The 20462-nt window shown below is 41.8% G+C and overlaps 2 protein-coding genes and 2 long non-coding RNA genes across 9 annotated transcripts in view; 1 reads left to right on the plus strand and 3 right to left on the minus strand.

Moving 5' to 3' along the window:
- LOC310878259 (inositol-3-phosphate synthase 1-A-like) overlaps nt 1-20462 on the plus strand; it is a 250924-nt gene that overhangs the window by 171421 nt on the left and 59041 nt on the right.
- Nucleotides 2954-4870, minus strand: LOC310877358. The gene is made up of 3 exons (XR_014570804.1): nt 4741-4870; nt 4356-4515; nt 2954-3142 (listed from the first exon to the last, which is right to left on the minus strand). It is a non-coding gene; the product is annotated as an uncharacterized lncRNA (long non-coding RNA).
- Nucleotides 5334-6046, minus strand: LOC310877995. The gene is made up of 3 exons (XR_014570846.1): nt 5933-6046; nt 5508-5580; nt 5334-5385 (listed from the first exon to the last, which is right to left on the minus strand). It is a non-coding gene; the product is annotated as an uncharacterized lncRNA (long non-coding RNA).
- On the minus strand, nt 7122-18598 carry shda (Src homology 2 domain containing transforming protein D, a; the record flags this gene model as incomplete). 6 transcript variants are annotated; one of them, XM_083791958.1, is made up of 9 exons in its annotated part: nt 7125-9019; nt 9422-9553; nt 10362-10481; nt 13044-13224; nt 14053-14331; nt 14717-14873; nt 16904-17005; nt 17141-17375; nt 18416-18598. In XM_083791958.1, 8 exons carry the CDS (start codon nt 17369-17371, stop codon nt 8833-8835), a joined length of 1389 nt encoding a protein of 462 aa, XP_083648084.1. In that variant the 3' UTR covers nt 7125-8832. The 6 variants fall into 6 exon arrangements, with proteins under 6 accessions (XP_083648088.1, XP_083648089.1, XP_083648084.1 ...); XM_083791959.1 differs by having other exon boundaries at nt 7128-9019; nt 14053-14310; XM_083791962.1 differs by lacking the exon at nt 18416-18598 and having other exon boundaries at nt 7122-9019; nt 17149-17283.

Raw genomic sequence — 20462 nt, forward strand, 5'->3', positions numbered from 1 at the left:
ACAGACAAAGTTCTTAAAGTTTCAAGCGTGTTGTTTATTCACACAAACTTGGAATGAGGAGGGAAGGTGGTAGGCAGGCAGAGCAGAGCAGGCAGGCAGATCAGATCTGAGGTGCCTGTACAATGCCTGTACAATGAGTACAGGCAAAAATCAAACATGCAAAAACAAAATCACCAGGAAAACTGACATTCACAGGGAACAATCACTACAAAGAGTATACTGGCTAGAAGCGTCTACTACCACCGTGGTTGTTCAATGATCTGGTGAAATGGCGATAGAAAATCAAATTATAGACTGGAGGTGATGAGTTGATGGCAGGCAGAAGACTGGGTGCAGGTGAGCCAAGTGGTATTAAACTGGAGCGAAACCTACGACCACACAGAGCACAGAGTAGCCTACAGACACTGACAAGACAAAGACAAACCAGGAAAACAGAGCCCTGCCTGCTGGGACTGTGACAAAAATATCAATAGGCCTAATAAAATAAATACTACAGAGCAGTTCTATAATGTTATTCGCACAAATGTACAGATGTATACATGTACACCCTACACTACAGTATTATACTTTCTGCACATTCAATTGTGATTCTACATTATGCTTCCCCTATTCTGCACATCGCCGATTGCTGCTAAAAGTGGAAGGCCCTCTGCAACATGTGGTTGACGGCATCCTGGGTGGGTTTCCTGTCTTTATATGTACACACTTTACAGCACTTTGAATTGCCTCATTGAAATGTGCCATATTAGAATTGCCTTGTGGGTGGGTTGACGGTGGTGGTACACAGCTCGAGAGAGAAGGAAATCAAAACACAGGAGTCACATATTCAACGTATGCATTTATTAAAGAAATGGTAACACCGCCTCCTCTCTTAACTTCACTCATAACATTTTAGTTGGGAGGGGTTGACTACATAACAACTGTACTGTTATCTTAATCTAAGCTAATTTGAAGACATTTCTGTTAAAAAGATGAAATAAAGATTGTGCCTGATAATGAAATCAGACCTGAGGTGTATCATCATTAGTTATTATTTCAGCTCGTAGTACAGTTGAGGTGCAGTCCCTCATGTTCAATGTGGCCGAGATACCACAACACAATAATAATCAGGAATGACGTTTACATACAGCAACATCAACACATGAATTAGAAGAAAGAAAAAAATGAGAAAAAAATACTCAAAACTCAAATTAAAGCAGTTACAATCCTGAGCAAAATATTGCAAAGCATTGTCCTGAATTGAGCAAAAGGAACCTTGAGTATCAGCAAGTCCTGCCTCATCATGATTTTGGTCAGGTGTGACTCTGAGGGATACTGTGGACAGTTAAGCCCTATCTATGGTTAAGCCCCTCCAGTAAGGCTTACAGTAAGTGCCAATATACCCGAAAAGGACTTCCCAACATGCCTCAGTGCATTCACTTGAATTAATTGTGCTTTTGCATGTTCGCATGGTTATTGAAACCATTGTTGATGGAGCTAGTTTTGTAGGAGCCACTTTTAATGTGAGACCTAGAATAAATAATTTCTTAACATATTGTTGCCATGTCTGTTCATGCCAATCTCCAGCAACAGTAATTACAGTAATAATTACTTCTGTCTACAAATGTAGTCTGTCAGATTCAGCCTTTTTAAGCTAGATTGTTTATTTTTTATGTTCATCATTACTCTAGGATTCACTTGCCTTGCAGGCCCTGTAGCAGCAATAAACAGCAAAACAATTAAAACAAATGAAGAGGCCTGGGTCTCAAAGCAATAATACTATCCAATGATAAAAGCTTGATTGAGGCCATTTATATCAAACTAATAAAAAAATCACACCTGTGTGAAGTGAGGGGCGCTGTATACATTATACATCATCTCATTCCGGCCAATGAGTATTTGCGTCCTCACCTTCATCTTCAATCTTTGTGTTTACGCAATGTTTGCACTCAAAACTGGCCATTCATTATCAATGGCATTTAATGTTTGTGTAGGTCAGGACAAAGTTTGCACACACACTAAAAGCTGGACATATAGGAGGAACTAGCACCCCTCCTGGAGGGAGGGAGAGGAGAATGGTGGAACAGGATATCTGTTGTGTGATATACACCATAATGGAACAGTAGATTGTTCAACTGGCACACATTTGGTATAAGATTCAGAGAGTTTGATTGATTGTGGCCTCATATGCACTCATATCATTGTTAATCATATTGTGCCTACGGGTGAACAGACCCTCGGAAGGGTAAAATCAACCAGGTCAGGAACGTTTGTGTGGGCGTGCATTGTTTGATATTAGGTTATCAACGTGTGAAGTGAGGGGTGCTCTTATCATCGCACATCATCTCATACTGGCAAATCAGAATGCCTGTTGCCTGTGATTGGTTAGATTATTTGCTTGTTTACATATGACGTAAATTTTCCTTTCAATGTCCTTGGCGTATGTTTTGATGTTTAATTGCGGACATTTGGCTTAACTAGACCTGTACGTGCCCGTCTGCCACCGGCCTACTTGGGAATGATGCAACTTGGGAACCCAATACCTGTCAACTTGCCAAAACACACTCCTTCCATACAGTGTTGTTTTTGGCAGCAAATTTCTATTTTAGTTTTAGTCATAGTCTCCTTAGTCTTAGTCACATTTTAGTCACCTGGAATGTATTAGTGTTAGTCGACTAAATGTCATAAGATTTTAGAAGACTAAATCTACAGTTGATTTAGTCGACTAAAATGTATTTTTGCGGGCCTTGTTGCCGTCATAATGACTTATTTTACACTTGCTGAAAATAGCCGATCTACAAGCTCACAAATTTAGTTTCCATTTAGTTTTCTTCAGTGGAAAAGGTAGTCGACGAACATTTTTCGTCTTAGTTTTAGTCGACGAAAACAACACTGCTTCCATAGAGAGTAGACACCAGAGTTTATCTGGTCCTGCACTTGCGGGGCAGGGGCAAACAGAGCTGGTGTAGCCGAGATGAAGGGCTGGCCGATAGGGCAGCGCGGCTAATGATGTAACGGTTGTAGCCCTCAAACAGAGCTTTTCTCTCCTTGGGATGGGACAGCTCCTTGACTCTTTCACTTGCCACCGTCTCTCTCACTGCCCTGGGGACAGGCCAGCTTGCTGGGCGCTCACCTACATACTTAGGGTGGCTGTGCTTAGGGGCTGGAAAGAGAGAGAGAAAAGAAAAACAAAGTTACCATGTAGAAGGCAAACTGAAAGTGAGTGAATGTCTGTACTAGTTAGGGAAAGCGAGCACCACTAATGGTTTCAATTATGATCACTTTCAGAACGATAGGAAAAACTATTTCTGGGCACACCTCCAGCAGCCACATCACTGTATTATTATCCACACAGACAGCAGGCCATGAATCCCTTTGGGATCCCGATAAATCTGGTATTACAGGATGACATGGCGTGCAGTTTGTTCCTCTGCGTCACACTCAGGTCGAAATCACATGCATAGGAAGAATAAGTCAACTGCTGCTGCTGTAGCTGCTGTTGTGCAGTTTGTTTCAATAAGTACACTTTCTACTTCTAGCTGATACAAAATCCTACTGTAAATACGCCACGTCTCTGTGTGTGTTTGTGTACGGTTGTAATGCAAGTAACTCGAGAACCATTTGCCCCACCGACTTCAAATTCGACACACACGTTCCACACCCCCGCAGGTACCCGGTATCGTATAGTCGGGCGGACCCATGGTTCTCCAGAACCACCACAAAAGGCTCTGGTCAGCCTCTGCCAGTGGGCCTAATCAGCCTAAATCCCCTCACCTGTGCAATTTCCAGTCTCAGCTAATTGATTGCCATGACAACCCCACACCTGCCAATTGATTACTTAACCAGTCCACTTTTCACAGTCAGGTTGCACTCTTCACACACAGGAAGACAGACAGATAAGAGTTCTCCAACAGATAGTCAAAATGGGTGCTATGACAACGGGTATTATTAGGTTCCCAAGTTGCATCGTTCCCAAGTATTGTAGGCCGGTGGCCGACGGACATGTACAGGTCTAGTATGTTCAAAGAGAATATTACTAATCCACCCTGTGTGAACAACCATTCCCTTCTGGTTTCCTTTTCTCTGCACAACATACAGCAGTAGCAGGTCATCAATATCCATTTGGAGGCTCTGACAAATCACATCACATCACATCTCATCAGATCATTATCATTATAGTTATCACTCTTAAGAGCTCAGTGCCCATGTGGTAAGTTTCCTTCCTGAGACTGGGCGGGTTTAATCAACATCATCATACAAAACTCTATAAACAAATCTTACCCAATGCCTCCCTGCTTGACAATCAAGGGTTGGATTGGAGGTAAATCCCTGAGCTACTTAATTTTAATTCTGGTTATGGACAGTAAATATCTTACTAGCAAGGAGTTCTATACGTGAGGATGCTTTAGCAAGCCTGTGGGATGCTGATACAGTCCTTGACTCATGGATGGTGCCTTCCAGACTTAGTTTTGTCTTGGGCTGGGCCAGCTGGCAGATCCGTGGAGTGGCCACTGCATTTAGTACGGCTCGTCCCACCTGCAACCAAACAGACATGAATAAAGAATCTACACATCCTTGCATAACTGAGACATTTTTTCTAAGGATTTAAACCACACCAACATCATGTGTAAAGGGTCGACTCTTCAGGACAGATTCTGTTATTAAGGACGGCCTTGAGGCAAACTCAGGGGATCATTGGTTTATGCAGACCAGAATGCATACACCCTACATTGGCCTGGTAACGTGATCAGCTGAACTCACAGGGGCCGCCAGTGGTCGGTTGGGTTGCCAGCCAGCAACAGGGTGGCGATGCTGAGCCAGAGAACACAAACGACCAGAGGGCTGTGCCTTCAGGGCCCACTCACTCACCACCCATATAGGGGAGACCCTGGAGAGAAAAGGAGAAGGGGAGAAAGAGGGAAGTCGTAGAGCGCATAAGAGCCAGGAGAAGAGCAAGATGAGAATGAAAATGAGTAAAATAGATAAAGTGTAAGCAAAATATAAAAATAATACATAAAAGATGAAAAGATAAATAGAGAGCAGGGTAGGAGAGGAAGTGGTGATGAGAAAGATAAATAAGAGTAAGTAATTAATTGCTGATTCTGAAAGTTGGACTACATACTGTATAAGGAAGAATTAATGTATGGATGCATATTAAATATTAACCTGATTTGTTCAATATCCCCATGTTGTTTTTTGCCTCTACACAGCTGAGACCATCGGGGTGTTAATTCTGCAAGCAATACAATTAATCAATTATAGAAGTGTGTGTGTGTGTGTGTGTGTGTGTGTGTGTGTGGTGTATGTAGGGGCACGGGGGTGACAGGTACAAAGACAGACTTACCAAATATGGTTGTGGAGTCAGTCCTCTCTTTTGCCAGCGCATCCAGCCAGTACACAGAACGACTGGAATAGGCAGGAACTAATTAGTTATTATACATGGGGAACTAATTATTGATTAAAAAGGGGGACAAAACTGAGAGAGAGACACTGAGTGACAGATAAAGAGAGGAGAGAGACAGACATACCGATCTGGATATCTGAGCAGGTCGAGCTTTGGCTGCGCAAGCTGTTCTATCCGAGTTGCCATGGATACTGGAGCTGAGGGGACAGAGAATCATTCAATGGTTCGTTATTGCATGGCTTTCCCCAGACAATGTATTGTGTAAAAGTGGACATGAAATGGATATCCATTTGGGTACATCTTTTACCATTGGAGTTAAAATAATACAGGATTTTACAGTGTGCTAAGGAAGATCCATAATGTGATTGAAACCTGTTGACTTTACTTTCCCCAGCTGAAACAAAGACTTACTACAGTGAAATCATTAATAGTCACGATACGGATACAACAAATTTGAAATATCCATTTGTGTTCAGCACTGATAAAAACCCAATATTATTTACGTAGGTAAATAATCAATTACGTACAACTTATAGCAGTATAACCTACTTTAAATTGTCTGTGTGACGAGCTTGGTCCAAAATAGTTATCTTTGATCTCAGACTGTGGTCAAGTGTGTCATCTCAGACCATCTGTGGGTTTTCTGTGTTTGCAGCACATGAATTAGTTCCACAGAATTTATTTACTGCACAATGCACAGCACAACACAGTAGAATTCGGAAGGCATAATCATCACAGTATGTAGCTATACTACACTCTACTGGCACTGGCAGCTACAGTAAACGTAGGACTTCTTTCAGTTTGATGTGCATTACAATAGTTTGCAAAACATTAAAGAAAGTAATGTAAATGTACACATTACGGCTGCTGCTAATAGTTTTAGCAAACTTTAAAACCAAAGAATGATTCTGTATAACGTTGCCTACCTGTCGTCGCAGCAGCCCGAGCTCTCTGACCTGACACCTGCCGGTTGCTATGGTATCAAGTAACACACAGAGTACAATTCATAATGATCTCAGAAGCTGAAGGAGCTTGGTCAGGGAACATACTGCGTTTAGAAGCTGGATTTAGGCAGTGAAGCAGTGTCCTGTCTCCACTCCTACCCAACACCAGGGTGTTCATTTCTCAAAGTGTCGGGAGACCACCTCCAACCACTGCAGATGCTGGTGATATTTGCATTAACATACTCTATCACACCGCTTCCACAGTGGGTCGGTCTGGACAGTGGGTCACGGACCAATTTTCTTTTCCTGCATAACAAAATATATATATACACAACACACATATACATACATACATATATACACACACATTTCAAATTATCTTTTTTTTAAAGAATAAGAAATTCCATAAAATAAAGAAAAACCTATTATAATTGAAGTAATGAAAATAGCCGATACGATATATAAGCTTGTGGCACAAAGCGACGTGTTGTGCACTTGTAGATCTGCTATTTTCACTAGTTTGGGTCAAGGGCAAACATCTTATTTATTTTTTGGGGCTTGAGATGAAAAGTTTGGGAACCACTGCTCTATCATACATATTGGTCTGGATTGCAGCGTTAAAGCTTCAGCTTTAACACACTAATAATTTAAGGTAATGTCAAGAGAAAGTTTTACTAAAAGCAGATGGGACAATTTGTTACTTTGTAGGTTCATCTGATCTGGAAAAGGCACTGGTTGAGAACCTTATAGGCTAGCAAAACCAAATAAATTGTACCATACATCTCATCATAAACCACAACGTTCAAAAAAGCGTTTGAAGTTTGTACAGATAGGTCTCTTATTCACAAACATGGAAACACCCATTTTAAAAACAAATACAACACTTTATTTCCAACAGACAATTAAAACGGTATAAAACACAGTAAAGAATCTACCAAAGCTTCTGTAATACTCATTATCATAAAGCGACAAGCTTTTAATATAATACTGTAGTTATTCTCTACACTAGTATTGCGGGAGACTGTTGCAGTGCTAAGCTAACTAACTCATGTGCCTTTGTCTTATGATTACCCGTTACTGCCGTGGAGTTCACACACGACAATAATTGAGTGGGGAAACCTTACAGGACAAGTGGCTACAGCATCATATCACATTCACAGGCCGTTCTTAAACAGGCTCAGATACCCACAGGCAAATAGAATGCTGGGTTGTAATATAGTGCTGGGTTCGCAACTTCGCTTCAGAGCAAATACTCGGTTGACGCGGCAGTGCAGTTAATCTAACTTGGCAGTAAAATACTCAAGAACAAATCTTTAGAGAATAGATATTTCCATTTGACTCTAGAAACCAAACCAGTCTCAAAGTAGGGCTAAGCCTTCTTATACATACTGTCTCTTGAGAGAAAAAAAAGACTACATAAAAATATTGATCCAACCAATCGTGATCATCACCAATGTTCAGGGTCCAATGGTAATAAGATGCATGGGATTCAGTGACAATACAAGTTCACAGGCATAAGTCCATGAGGTGTTGAGCACTCTTTGCTGAGCTGCCAGTGTAGTCAATTGGGATATGGTAAACAGGAAAAGGGTGGCACCACAACATTCTGTTCTCATGTACGGTACACGACAAATGAAGCTGTATGATTAGGAAAGGCGAATGAGCAAAGGGATAGTTGGCATCTCGTAGTATGACATGTAGAGTTTCATTCCAAAACGAGGCATTAGTCATTTGAAATATATAAAAAGGACCATACCGGTCTAAACTCATGTTATCGTCTACTCACAGCTTTGTCCATATTGTACGCACATTTCATAGTTCATACATTTGTTCATAAGCTTTTCTCCAGGCAAGCAGGCACTATTTTTGGCTAGACTTTTCAAATCAATCCACGCTTAAAATGCAAAAAACACAGTGATTATTAGATGTCAATAATGTTGACAAAGAAAAATTGTGTGTTGGATTACCCGTCTCAAGGAAGTTGGAGTTTGGGTTGGCCAGACCACCGTTATGGTTCTGGTTTTTGAATGCTTACTAAACCAATAATGCATGAGTCGTGGTACTGTGTATCATGTTTATATCACAGCTACGGATGTTGTTGGCAGTGGGAAGCAGAGTGCCTTAAATGCCAGTAGCCATGATATACGTAATACAATATATCACAGCCTCGAACATATTATTGCTTTTACAACACAGTTGCCAGCAATTAGCAGCTAGATTCAACCACAATTTTAAACATAAACGTGAACTTAAAAACGACTGTAGCTGTAGGTTGCCATCTGTATACAAAGAACGTTTTTCAATGTGGAGTTGCAATTAGAACAATTGGTGTTACAATCTGAGAACAATTGTCATAAAAACTATTGTATTGTACATGGTTTGTGTGTGTGTGCCATTCTGGCATTTTGTACATGGTGTGTGCGTGTGTGTCAGTGTGTCATTCTGGCATTTTTTTCAGAATGAAACTCCTCATAATTCAGTAGCACCAGGAGTAACTGTTGTGTGTCAGAGCGTCTGCACTATGACTGGGTATAGTAGAGACATGTGCTCAGCTCCTCTGATAGGCAGCTTGTGGGTGGTGTAGTAGTGGATGACCTCAGGGATGGTGGAGAAAGGAGGGCTGTTCTCCCCAAGGACGTAGCACCCATCCTCAGTCCGACTGAACTTCATGTGCATGAAGCCTTTACAGCTCCTGAGACAGAGAGAGAGAGGGAGAGCGGTGCTTCAGTAAATAATTAAATAAAACACATTAACACAATAAAGACCGACTGAAACACAAAGTCCTGTCTCAAAATGTTTAACCACTTGAACCTTGAAAATAGAAGATCTACCATCTTACGTAACAAGTAAGTAATAATAATTATTTGTATAGCACCTTTCATGACATGAAATGCAGCTCAAAGTGCTTTACAGAGCAATGGAGGGAAAAAGGGGGAAAAAAAGAAAGAAAAGAAAAGCAAGGCTTAAAACATTCAAATAATAGCAGTGAGGGAATACAATGAGGACATGAATAACAACAAAGAATTTAAAAGATCGACAAAAAGCAAGAGTTTAGAAGTAGGTATTGAGCTGTGCTTTAAAAATGTCTACAGACAAGTACAGAGGTTGCCTGTCGAAGGTATAGTGGAAGTTTGTTCCACGCCGTCGGCCCGTAGAAGCAGAAAGCTGCTTCACCATGTTTTTTAGTTGCCATTTAGGCACATCGAGCAGGCCAGCAGTGGAAGACCTGAGGGGGCGGTTTGGGACATATTTACGGAGGCAGTCATGTAGGTAGGAAGGAATATTTCTTAGGTGAAAAAAGGCAATCTTGGTAACATGATTAATGTGTGAATTAAAATTAAATTCAGAATAAAAAATAACCCCCAAGTTCTTTACTGTAGTGTTACTTTCTACAGTCAGGTTGCCAAATCTGCTTATTATAGATTCTTTCTGCGCAATAGAGCCGATTGAGATCTTCTGTCTTATCCTCATTTAGCTTCTGTGAAGGTTTTCCCTCAGAATATGGATCCTGGGGTTTAATTAAGACCTGAAGCCGATTCTACCAGAACGCCTTCTAAATCAGTTCTCACACTTTCAAGATTTTCCAAAAATACCAGTAGTATAAAATGACACAGGTGCTTTCCCGGTTTTAAAACACAATCAGCACCGGGATTCCTTCAAAATAGAAACTCTGGGGTGCCGGGAAGACATGGCTGCTTTTACTAATACTAATTTACCGCGGTAAACTAGGAAGTGACCGGACCGCGCATGAATTATAATAATAATTCAGAAACTTCTTCTCTCATTTGATATCAGACGGAATGTGTTAATGTGCAATGTACACTTTTGAGTTGATCAACAAAATATTTTTGATGGTTGGTCTGCCCCCTAGTGGACATATACGTGCCTGCAGTAATAGGCATTGGCATAAGCGTGTTTGTTAGTTACATGACAGTAGGCTAGAGATTTGGGACACACACACACACACACACACGGCAAAGAGATTTGGGACACACACACACACACGGCAAAGAGTGGCGTAACAGAAACTGTACCTGAGGGAGAGCGAGTAGTCATTGCGGCAGGTCTGGCTGTTCCTCACCAGGTAGGAGCTCTCCTTACAGAGCGTCAGCAGACTCTCAGCCTCTGCCCGGCTCAGAGCACCGTGGTACCACCTACAGAATGCACATGAAGGCCCACACCATTTTAACCTGCAGCCATTAAACTGGTGGTCTTCTTCAGAGCGTCTTCCAATGAGCGAGCAGGTTCAATGACAGGATAGACAATAACTTGGAATGGGGTCCAGTGTTGAATCAAAATTCTTTGTTCCTCTTTGGTTTGGGTTTGAACTTACCCAAGTGAAACATGACTGAGATACATTAAAACAAATACTTTGGATGAAGAGTATATATTAAATGGTGCAAAGATGCAATTCCCATTTTTTCCATGAAAATATTTAGTCTTTAGTCTGTAGTGCTGAACATTACTACATTCAAGCCAACTACTGTGGCTTTAAACAGACAACATCAAAGCTTGACTTAAACCTCTTAAAGTCTCTCTCTTGTAGCAAAACCATAAGAGGAACTCAAATTAATTTGACAGCCAACTAGTTTTGCCCCCCCCATGTAAAGTGTCTTTGGGTACAGTGCTATACAAGTCTGAGATTGTATTAGTGCTGCACAATTCTTTACAAAATGAGATTGTACCCGAATCTAGATTGCGATATTTCTTCGATGAGCACTGCTACAGAAGCAATTTGGTTCAATCTCCAAATAAATTAGCTTTTTATGTTCCCTCAACTGCCTTGCAATAACTGATGAATCACAACAGCTCCATCAGGAAACGTCATTTAGGCCTATCACATCGGAAATGAAGATGTGTACAATATTGCCACCAACTGTTATAGTACCTTTGGATCACAGTGGCGGCGTATTAAGGTTATTTCCTAATCTCATATCAGCTGCTAGCTAACATGCATACAGTACCTGATGCCAACTGTCTCAACCTAGTTTATTTTAATGGAATACACTCACCATCTAAAAAGCCATGCCATCCAAATAGTCTCTAGAATATTTGATTTGTGTAGATTGCCATAAGCAATATATGTCAACATTTTAATGATGATTTTGTTTTGGTATTCAGACAGCCAGCAATGAGTAAAACGCTCCCAAAAATTTGTCTCTGTGACACATCTAGGGACCACAATCTGCATTCAAAGATGTTCTCTGTGGCTCCTGATGATCCCTGTGCTTTAGACCCGCTGTTGACCTGTCTGTCTAGCATCACATGTTGGATGAGTGAGAACTTTCTCAAGCTAAATGAGGATAAGACAGCAGTTCTCATAATCGGTTCTAGTGAGCAGAAAGAATCAATAATAAGCAGACTTGGCAACCTGACTGTAGAAAGTAGCAGTACAGTAAAGAACCTGGGGGTTATTATTGATTCTGAATTGAATTTTAATTCACACATTAATCATGTTACCAAGATTGCCTTTTTTCACCTTAGAAATATTGCACGAATCAGAGCCCATTTGTCCTTGGACGATGCAAAAACGCTAATCCACGCCTTTGTTTTTTCTCGGCTTGATTACTGCAATGCACTTTTTTCAGGACTGCCTAAGAAAACAACTGACAGATTACAACTTGTCCAAAATGCAGCAGCCAGAGTTTTAACTAGAACTAAGATGAGAGAACATATTACTCCAGTTTTGGCATCACTGCACTGGCTTCCGGTTGTTTTTAGGATTGATTTTAAAATTATTTTACTTGTCTATAAAGCTCTCAATGGTCTCGCACCTTCCTACCTACATGACTGCCTGCCTAAATATGTCCCAAACCGCCCCCTAAGGTCTTCCACTGCTGGCCTGCTTGCTTTGCCTAAAACAATGGCAACAAAAAAATACGGGGAAGCAGCTTTTTGCTTCTACGGGCCGTCGGCATGGAACAAGCTCCCACTGTACCTTCGTCAGGCAGCCTCTGTAGACATATTTAAAGCTCAGCTCAAGACCCACTTCTACAACATTGCTTTTAATTGATCATTTATTTTTTGTTATTCATGTCCTCACTGTATTGCATTACTGCTTGTTTTTTTAATGTCGTTGCCTTGCTTTTCTTTTATTCTCCATTGTTCTGTAAAGCACTTTGAGCTGCATTTCATGTCATGAAAGGTGCTATACAAATAAAGTTTTATTATTATTATTATTAGAAACTTTGTCATTGGTCGGGGAAAAAAACCTGGTCGAAATTACTAACCAATCAGGAAGTAGACAGGCAAATCAACCAATGACAAAGCTTCTAGGAAATTCTTTGAATGAGATGGTGGCCCCTAGATGAGAGACAGAGACAGATTTGTCTGAATACCCAAAAAAAACACTTTATTTTAGCCCAATTTAGTTTGATATTCAGCCAGTTGAGCTTAATGTAGCCAGGAACGGTGGACATTTATATCATGTAGTCAGTTGCATTTACTGGTTGAGACCCGGGGTGGTGCCACCACACCACAGTGCACACTGGCTTTTAAGATTTACTGTAGGAGCCATATATACATTTTGTTGTCGATTCTATATTTTGTTTTGTTTTTCCCCACGCTTGGTTTTGATGTTCCACTTCCTACCCTAATTGATGAGCTCCTGCTGTTTGTTTGAAACGCGTCACACAGTTCCTGCCGACAGCTCAGCCTCATAGCACTACTTTTATTTGGTTCGATCAATGGGAAGAAGTAGTCGCTACAACACTTACACTTGTCTCTCCAGTGGCAGAGTTGGGTCCACTCTCTCCCCTAGGACTGGAGGAGTATCACCAATCATACGGAGTGTGGCCGACCCTCCCGTGACTGTGGTGGATGTAGGGCTGGTTCTGTGATGCCTGGTCTGATCCGTTTGGGCTCGTGCACGCTCCCGCTCTGCTCCTTCAAACTGAACTGTCAAACAAAGACAATTAGGGTTAGGAACATAACTAGATCCAATAGAGGAAATAAAAATGTGTTTGTGGGAGGAGTCCAAAGACAGATTGGCACGCCACTCGGTGGCGCGCTATGAGCTTGTAGATCTGCTATTTTTCAATAGCTAAAGCATAACATAGTGCTAACACCAAAAGGGGTTCCCGCCCAAAATAGGCTAAGACAACGGTGTGCACAGCCTGCTTGGATCAGGTCTACCAACGTATAACGAGGCATGCTCATTATTTTCAGCACACAAAGATATCTCCAAACATCACAGACCAGCACTATGTTATTTTTTATCAATTACATTTTGGTTAGGTATGAATTCCTCAATCTGAAAAAAATTAATATATAATTTAATCATTTTTGATTGTACATCTTTAAATGGACCCTGAGCTGACATCCACTTAAAAAGATCATGCAGTCGTTTGGGGATGATCGACCGCATAGTTTATTTAGAGAATATGAATTTGTATTATGAACTACGGATTTTACACTGAAAAACACTTCTCAAAGGACCAATGCCAAACGTATTAAATGCTTTTGTAAATAATTTGACATAATCTGTTCTTGACTGTGCTTCATAACTGTTTCCCTGTTTCCCCAAAATTGGGCTCATAAAATCAAACCATATAAAATATAAACATTTGTAGATATTGATAGCACTTGTGTGAAAGAACTTTGATCTGATGCCAACCCACATATCACAAGCCCTGATACAGGCTGGATAGTGCATGTCGACTGGTGTAGAGAAGGTCTATTGCTATTGCCCAAATGGCAATCCCAATATTTTGCACAGTATTTTACCTGCTAGTGCTTTAGAGATATTGTCTTTCTTCCACTCCCAGGGTTGGTCGTATTCATCGGCTGGCCTCTCGTCATCCTGCGGTAGCCTGCTTTCCCTGCCTTCTCCCTGACCAAACCCAACCTCGAGCCCCTGGGACTGTAGGTGTGATGCTGGAGAGGCTAGGTGGTAGTGACGAGTCCGCTCCTCATAGGGGTTGTCATACAGCTGGCCACCATCTCCAATCCCAGGCCTGTTGTTTATTGGGCTATGCTGGAGCTCTGCACATGAAATATACAAAGCTAAAACCACTTAATTTATGCACGTGAAGTTAATTAACTAGGGAGAGAAGTGTGTTCGCTCTACCACACAAAGACTCAAAATACTTCAAACTAAAACTGAGAAGAACGTTCTGAAGCAGAAGCAGGCAGATATATCTTTCCAGAGGATGGTTTTATTTCAAAGTACAAAGCCATGCATGGCTGAGCCAGTCCGACAGCCTCACAGCTTCTGACCGTACCAACACACATAAAGCCATTTTGTTGGGTCTTATAAAGGACAGTACATGCATGCATTTTTCCAATACTTTAAGACTTGTTCAATATGTGTCAATACTTCCCATATCAGCATAGTTAATGTGTGTTAACCAAATTATACAGTTCAAGCATAAATTATGAGCCAACTGACCAGAGATGATCCTCTGGGCCTCAAATGGCTCCATATAGCTGCAGCAGTCCGGTGGCGCAGACTTGTGCTCCCAGTCAGGCCTGATCCTTGGATCTGGACGGGCGTCAAATGGGTCAGAGTAGTCTGTGTCCCCTACTGCTGGGGCAGACGGAACCACCTAGAGAGAGAGAGAGAGAGAGAGAGACAGAGAAAGAGAGAGAGACAAACAGGATGGGCAGGAAGCAAACTAAGTAGGGCAATGTGACAGACTTAATTGTGCCAAGCTGATGAGCCAGTACAATAGGGGCGGATTCACACTGATACGGATACGATTGCCTGGTCCACGCTGGCCATGATCAATTCGACCACAGTCCACTTCATTCAACTGAAATGGTACTTATGTGCCCCAGAGGGACGCTGTGGACTATGGGGCTTTGAGGGGGGATTCACACTATGGTTCCAGTTGCGCATTCGGGACCACTTGGAGGCTTGGCAGATGTTGTGGTAGTGTGAATGCTGCGTACCGTTCCCGGGAGCGGATCACCCAAACGTTCCCGGGGCCACATGGAAGTAGTCTTGGGGCCAATCGAAGTGTACTCTGATACGGATCGCTGCAATGTGAAAGAATTGAATACAGTTGAATGAAGTGTACTCGGGTGCGGAAGAATCCAGGCCAATGTGAATCATGGCCAGTGGGGACCAGGTAACCGTATCCGGGAACAGTTTGAATCAATCGGACTCAGTGTGAATCCCCCCCTGAGAGAATGTTATGTCGCAGAAGAGTCACTTGTCAGAGTTTAGAGCAAATAATAAAGTTTGACTGTGTTCCTGACTTTGTCTTGAGTTATAATAACATAACAATACACAACCAAAGCAGTGTGCGCTGATGGTCTTTGAAACGTCAACTCTTCTAAACCCAATCTGAAAACCCATCGGCAAATAAAAGAATAATAACACCCTCTTTTCCAGTCTGTCTCGAGAGACTAGTATGTATGACGGTGACATCATGTACGTACCATTGGTATGTTAACAGTGATGTCACTGACTGATCCCTGGTATTTTTATCCTTGCAGAAGTGCATGTGTTTTTTATATGGGCTCGCGCCACTCAAACACTAGCGGATTATCATTCCTTGTCAACATTCAAGTAGGACTACCAGAAGGTATAGCCGCAATTTGCAACTCTAGATTTTTTTATAATGGGATGAATCTAGAGTTGCAATACCCTCCATTGACTCCCCACTCATCCAATTTGGTTTGCGATCTGCTTGTCTTAAACGACGTTAAACTCACCAACATTGCAGCTGTAGTCCAAGCTTGAATTATCCTCTTTCAATCTGCCGAGCTTGTTTTTCATAAAAATCCACCGTAGAGATGTTATGAGCTACTTTCTGTCAAGACATCCTCTGCAGGTGTTGCAGTTTGGAAGCACTCGTTTTTGTTAACGGGTCGCTCTGCTGCCTCCTGCATTATGTGCAAATTCGAAACAGGTGGTACGCAGGGCCGTTCAGTGACGTACGACGAGTGCTTCCAAACTCCAGCACTTAGAAAAAGAATCACCTGCACAGAATTTCTTGACAGAAAGTAGCTCATAACATGTCTACGGTGGATTGTTATGAAAAACAAGCTTGACAGATTGAAAGAGGATAATTCAAGCTTTAACTACAGCTGCAATGTTGGTGAGTTTAACGTTGTTTAAGACAAGCAGATCGCAAACCAAATTGGATGAGTGGGGAGTCAATGGAGGGTATTGCAACTCTAGATTCATCCCATTATAGAGTTGCAAATTGCGGCTACAGAAGGTATAACCCATGTAAACTAATGTGTCATAAAGATAGATAAATTATATATGATTAATTGATTATAGTCTACCTTCTTCTTTTAGTACGGATGTCTTTCACATTGCAGCAATCCGTATCGTAAGTACACGTCAAGTACCTCCCCATGCGGTCCCGGGAACGGTTGGGTGATCCGCTCCCGAGAACAGTACACAGCATTCACACTACCACAACATCTGCCAAGTGGTCCCGAGTCCGCACCCGGGACCATACTCATAGTGTGAATCCGCCCTAAGTGTGTGCTGGCATGGGCATGTCATGTCATTCAGAGAATAAATGAGGCTCTTTTCTACTATTCTGGAAGAAAGTTCAAGAGAAAATATGAAGTATGATGTGCAGCGGAAAGTAAAGCAGAAGAGCATCATACTTACAGGTTCCTCTTGAACAGTCACAGGGCTGAGAGGGACCTGACAGCGACCAAACTCCTGGGAATCCACTTTGATGAGTCTATGTTTGGGTGACACTATTTTCACCTAGAACATGACATATTAGTGAGCGGAAACGCGTTCACAAATCAATCATCCTCTCTTGAGACTTCTACTCTCAGGATCTACAGTGCAGAATAACACTGAATACATGAATGAACATTGCTTTGAAAACATACATACCTCCACACCATTAGGCAGAACTGAACCGAAAGAGGGCAGGCTCACTGTGGCACTACAAGAGTTGTAGCTGCCTTTATGTTTGTCAGACGTCTGGTAGGGGTCCTCAAAATCCAATTCCTTCTGAGCTCTGTAAGCCTTCAGAAACTCACTCTCTGTGTAATCTGGCCTCGGGGGCTGTGGAGGATCGCGGCGGCTGCCAAGGTTTAAGTAGCCCTTCAACCACTTTGCCATGGATCTAGCAAATGTGAAGAAAACAGATTGCACAGGATTTGTATGACGATATTAATGATTGATGATGATAACAGAGACGGAGAGGATGGAAATTAAGCAGCTCAATCCTACAGAAACCGACAAACTCACTGTTTTGATTGATTGGAGGAAATGATTAACCTGATTCCGCCAGATTGCGGCAGCTGGCGGAGTCAGGTTAGGAAATGATCACTTCTCCCTTAATCAGGTGATCACCCCCCACCCCCCCCTTTTCTCCCACCCTATATTTTTTCCTGTGATGATGATGATATTGAATCTTTAGTTTTTTCCTGTAATGATATAACTTTATTTCTATTTGTCTATGAATTGATTGCATAGGGCTGAATGGAAACAAGACCGCAAGGTCTTTCTTTTGGTGCTTAGTCTTTTTTGTTTTTGCATTTCTGTCTAATAAACTATTCAATCGATCAATCAAAGCTCTGGAGGAAAGAGATGGAAATTGGAAGTATAAAAACATACACATCATTCATGCCATAAAAATGACGCAAATTATCCAAGTATCCAGTGTCAGCCACTTCTTATCAACTTATACTTTCCATTCAGCCCTATGCAATCAATAGGCAAAGCTATAGCTCTGGCTATGGACTAGCCCTCCAAGCAGAACCCAAATGCTACTGAAGTTTCTGACAAAATATCAAAAAAGTTTTACGTAGGGTCCCGAAAGGGGCTAGCTATGGACCAGAGCTAAAGCAAAGAGCTTTCATAATGCCATTTGGCGGAAAAACAAAAACATCACTAGTATCACTACTGCCTAGCAATGACTTGATCAGTGACTTTAAGTTATTATCTATGTTAGCATATAGCACAAGTTTCAAGCAGTTTCAACACACATTTGTTATGCATATTTGCTTGCAACGTAATACCAATAGTAATAGTTAATATAGTAATATCAATGTACGCTATTAATAATATTAGTCGGTAATTAGCCAACAGTTCCGTCTAAGGTTGGCTAGGTAGCTAACATGGTAGCTAACGTTGTAGTTTGATAAGGTATTTTTCGCTCACCCTCCTTGCCCTGTCGGTACCCCGTACCAGTTATATTTGTGTTATCAACATCCAGCGTTTTATTTGATCTGAGCTAAATATGAAACATACTTTTCCTATTCAACGCCGCCTGCTCAAGGCAGGTCGGTAATCTAAAGCTACTGTTAGCTAATGCTAACCCAGGCTGTTCTCCGACACAACAGTGTTGACTGGCATTTAAAGGGGAGTGACATATAGTCGGCCAGCAATAGCCTGTTAATATTTATAATAAAGATTGTAATAATATTATAACCTCGCGTCACCAGGCTTTCTAGCAATATTATAGCACATTCAATATTGAGAATATATAGACCATTTAAAAAAGTTTGACAAAGAACACGTAGGCCTATAGGAGCTGCCTTGACATTATTTGTAGCCAAAGCAAGCAGCTAGTACTTAATACTTTGATCACTAGGTATTGATGCATCAACATTCAACAGTTACCATGAGTCATTAGGGCTGGTCCCATTATTGTCCTAAATGCTGTTGGGCCTTACATATGGTTAAAGTGTCCCTTTATGTACAGAACTTTCCTACCAAGCAATATGCGAAGGACCTCTTTTTTATTGCATGTAATCACACCTGTGTGAAGTGAGGGGCACTCTTATCATTGTACATCATGACATAACATGTCAATTTGCTCAGACACTGACGTAAAATTCTCCATTCATTGTCAATGGGAATTTAATGTTTGTGTTGTAGGACAAAATAGACACTAAGCCGATTAGCTCAATGGGAATTTAATGTTTGTGTAGGACGAAAACCTACACTAAAAGCTTTATATAGGAGGGGCTAGCGGCCCTAAAAAAAACAAAAAAACAATATGCTTCCTAAAAGTCTGAACAGTTCAAGGTAGACAAAGAATGAGTAAAAATACAATTTTAATTGAAGAAGAATAGTTAAGGAAGCAAAAGCCAATTTTATTTTTCTTCTAAAGGCTCATACATAGTCTGGATTTTCGGTGGTTAGGTGACCACCGAACTACAACATGACGTCACGAGCTGCGGTGAAGAGCAAACCGCCGCACCAGCCCTTCTCTGTTTTTACTCACCACCGCTCAACGTTATTTCAGCTCCGGTGGTCAGCTCACCACCGAAAATCCAGACTATGAATAGGCCTTTACAGGTTCAACTACAGGTCAAGAAGTTTACATCACACCATTTACATATTAGACATTTAATAGGGGGGCATGCGTTAGTCCGACATCACGTTAGTCTGACAAACATGGCCAGTTAATAGGGGATTCACACTATGGTCCCGGGTGCGCACTCGGGACCACTTGGCAGATGTTGTGGTAGTGTGAATGATGCGTACCGTTCCCGGGAGCGGATCGCCCAACCGTCCCCGGGACCGCATGGGGGGAGGGTCTCTGGACCGTTGAAGTGTATTCAGATACGGATCGTTCCAATGTGAATGCATGCAGTCGACGAGCCAAGCGTCAACAAAAAAAAACACAGCCTCTGCACGATGCGTAACACCAGCGCATTTCTCAACGCCGCCCTTCTCCTGTTGAATCTGCTTATACGCGCAGCACCGCGCTGATCTTATTCTGCGGACTACACGTGGCTCTTGGGCTTTGCTTGGCAGTTTCCAAAGTAAAACAAAATAATAATAATGCTAAAGTAGAATCCATAGCAAACTAATACACTGGAGCACAGAACTGACTGACACAGTGAATAGCAGGCAGGCTGACAGTGAAGTAGTATAACGGCAAAAAGCCAAAGAGGCAATGCAATTCAGTGTGTCTGGATTTATTTGAGACAATGTCGCACAGTTGATGGTCAGTGTCCGTGCGCGCCAGCCATCAAGCACACCGTCATCAGGAGGATTAAAGTGTGTTATGCAAGTTGAATCTCGGGCAATGTGAATCATGGCCATCGGGGACCAGGCAACCGTATTCGGAAACGGTTCCAATGAAGCGGATTCAGTCCGTCTCAGTGTGAATCCCCTATAAGAGTCACCCATGGCTTAGGGTTAGTAATGACGGATTATTGGGAGATCGGACTAAAGCTATGCAGTATGCACCACA

This window comes from Protomyctophum parallelum (genome assembly GCF_964188405.1).
Source record: "Protomyctophum parallelum genome assembly, chromosome: 20".
NCBI lineage: Eukaryota > Metazoa > Chordata > Actinopteri > Myctophiformes > Myctophidae > Protomyctophum > Protomyctophum parallelum.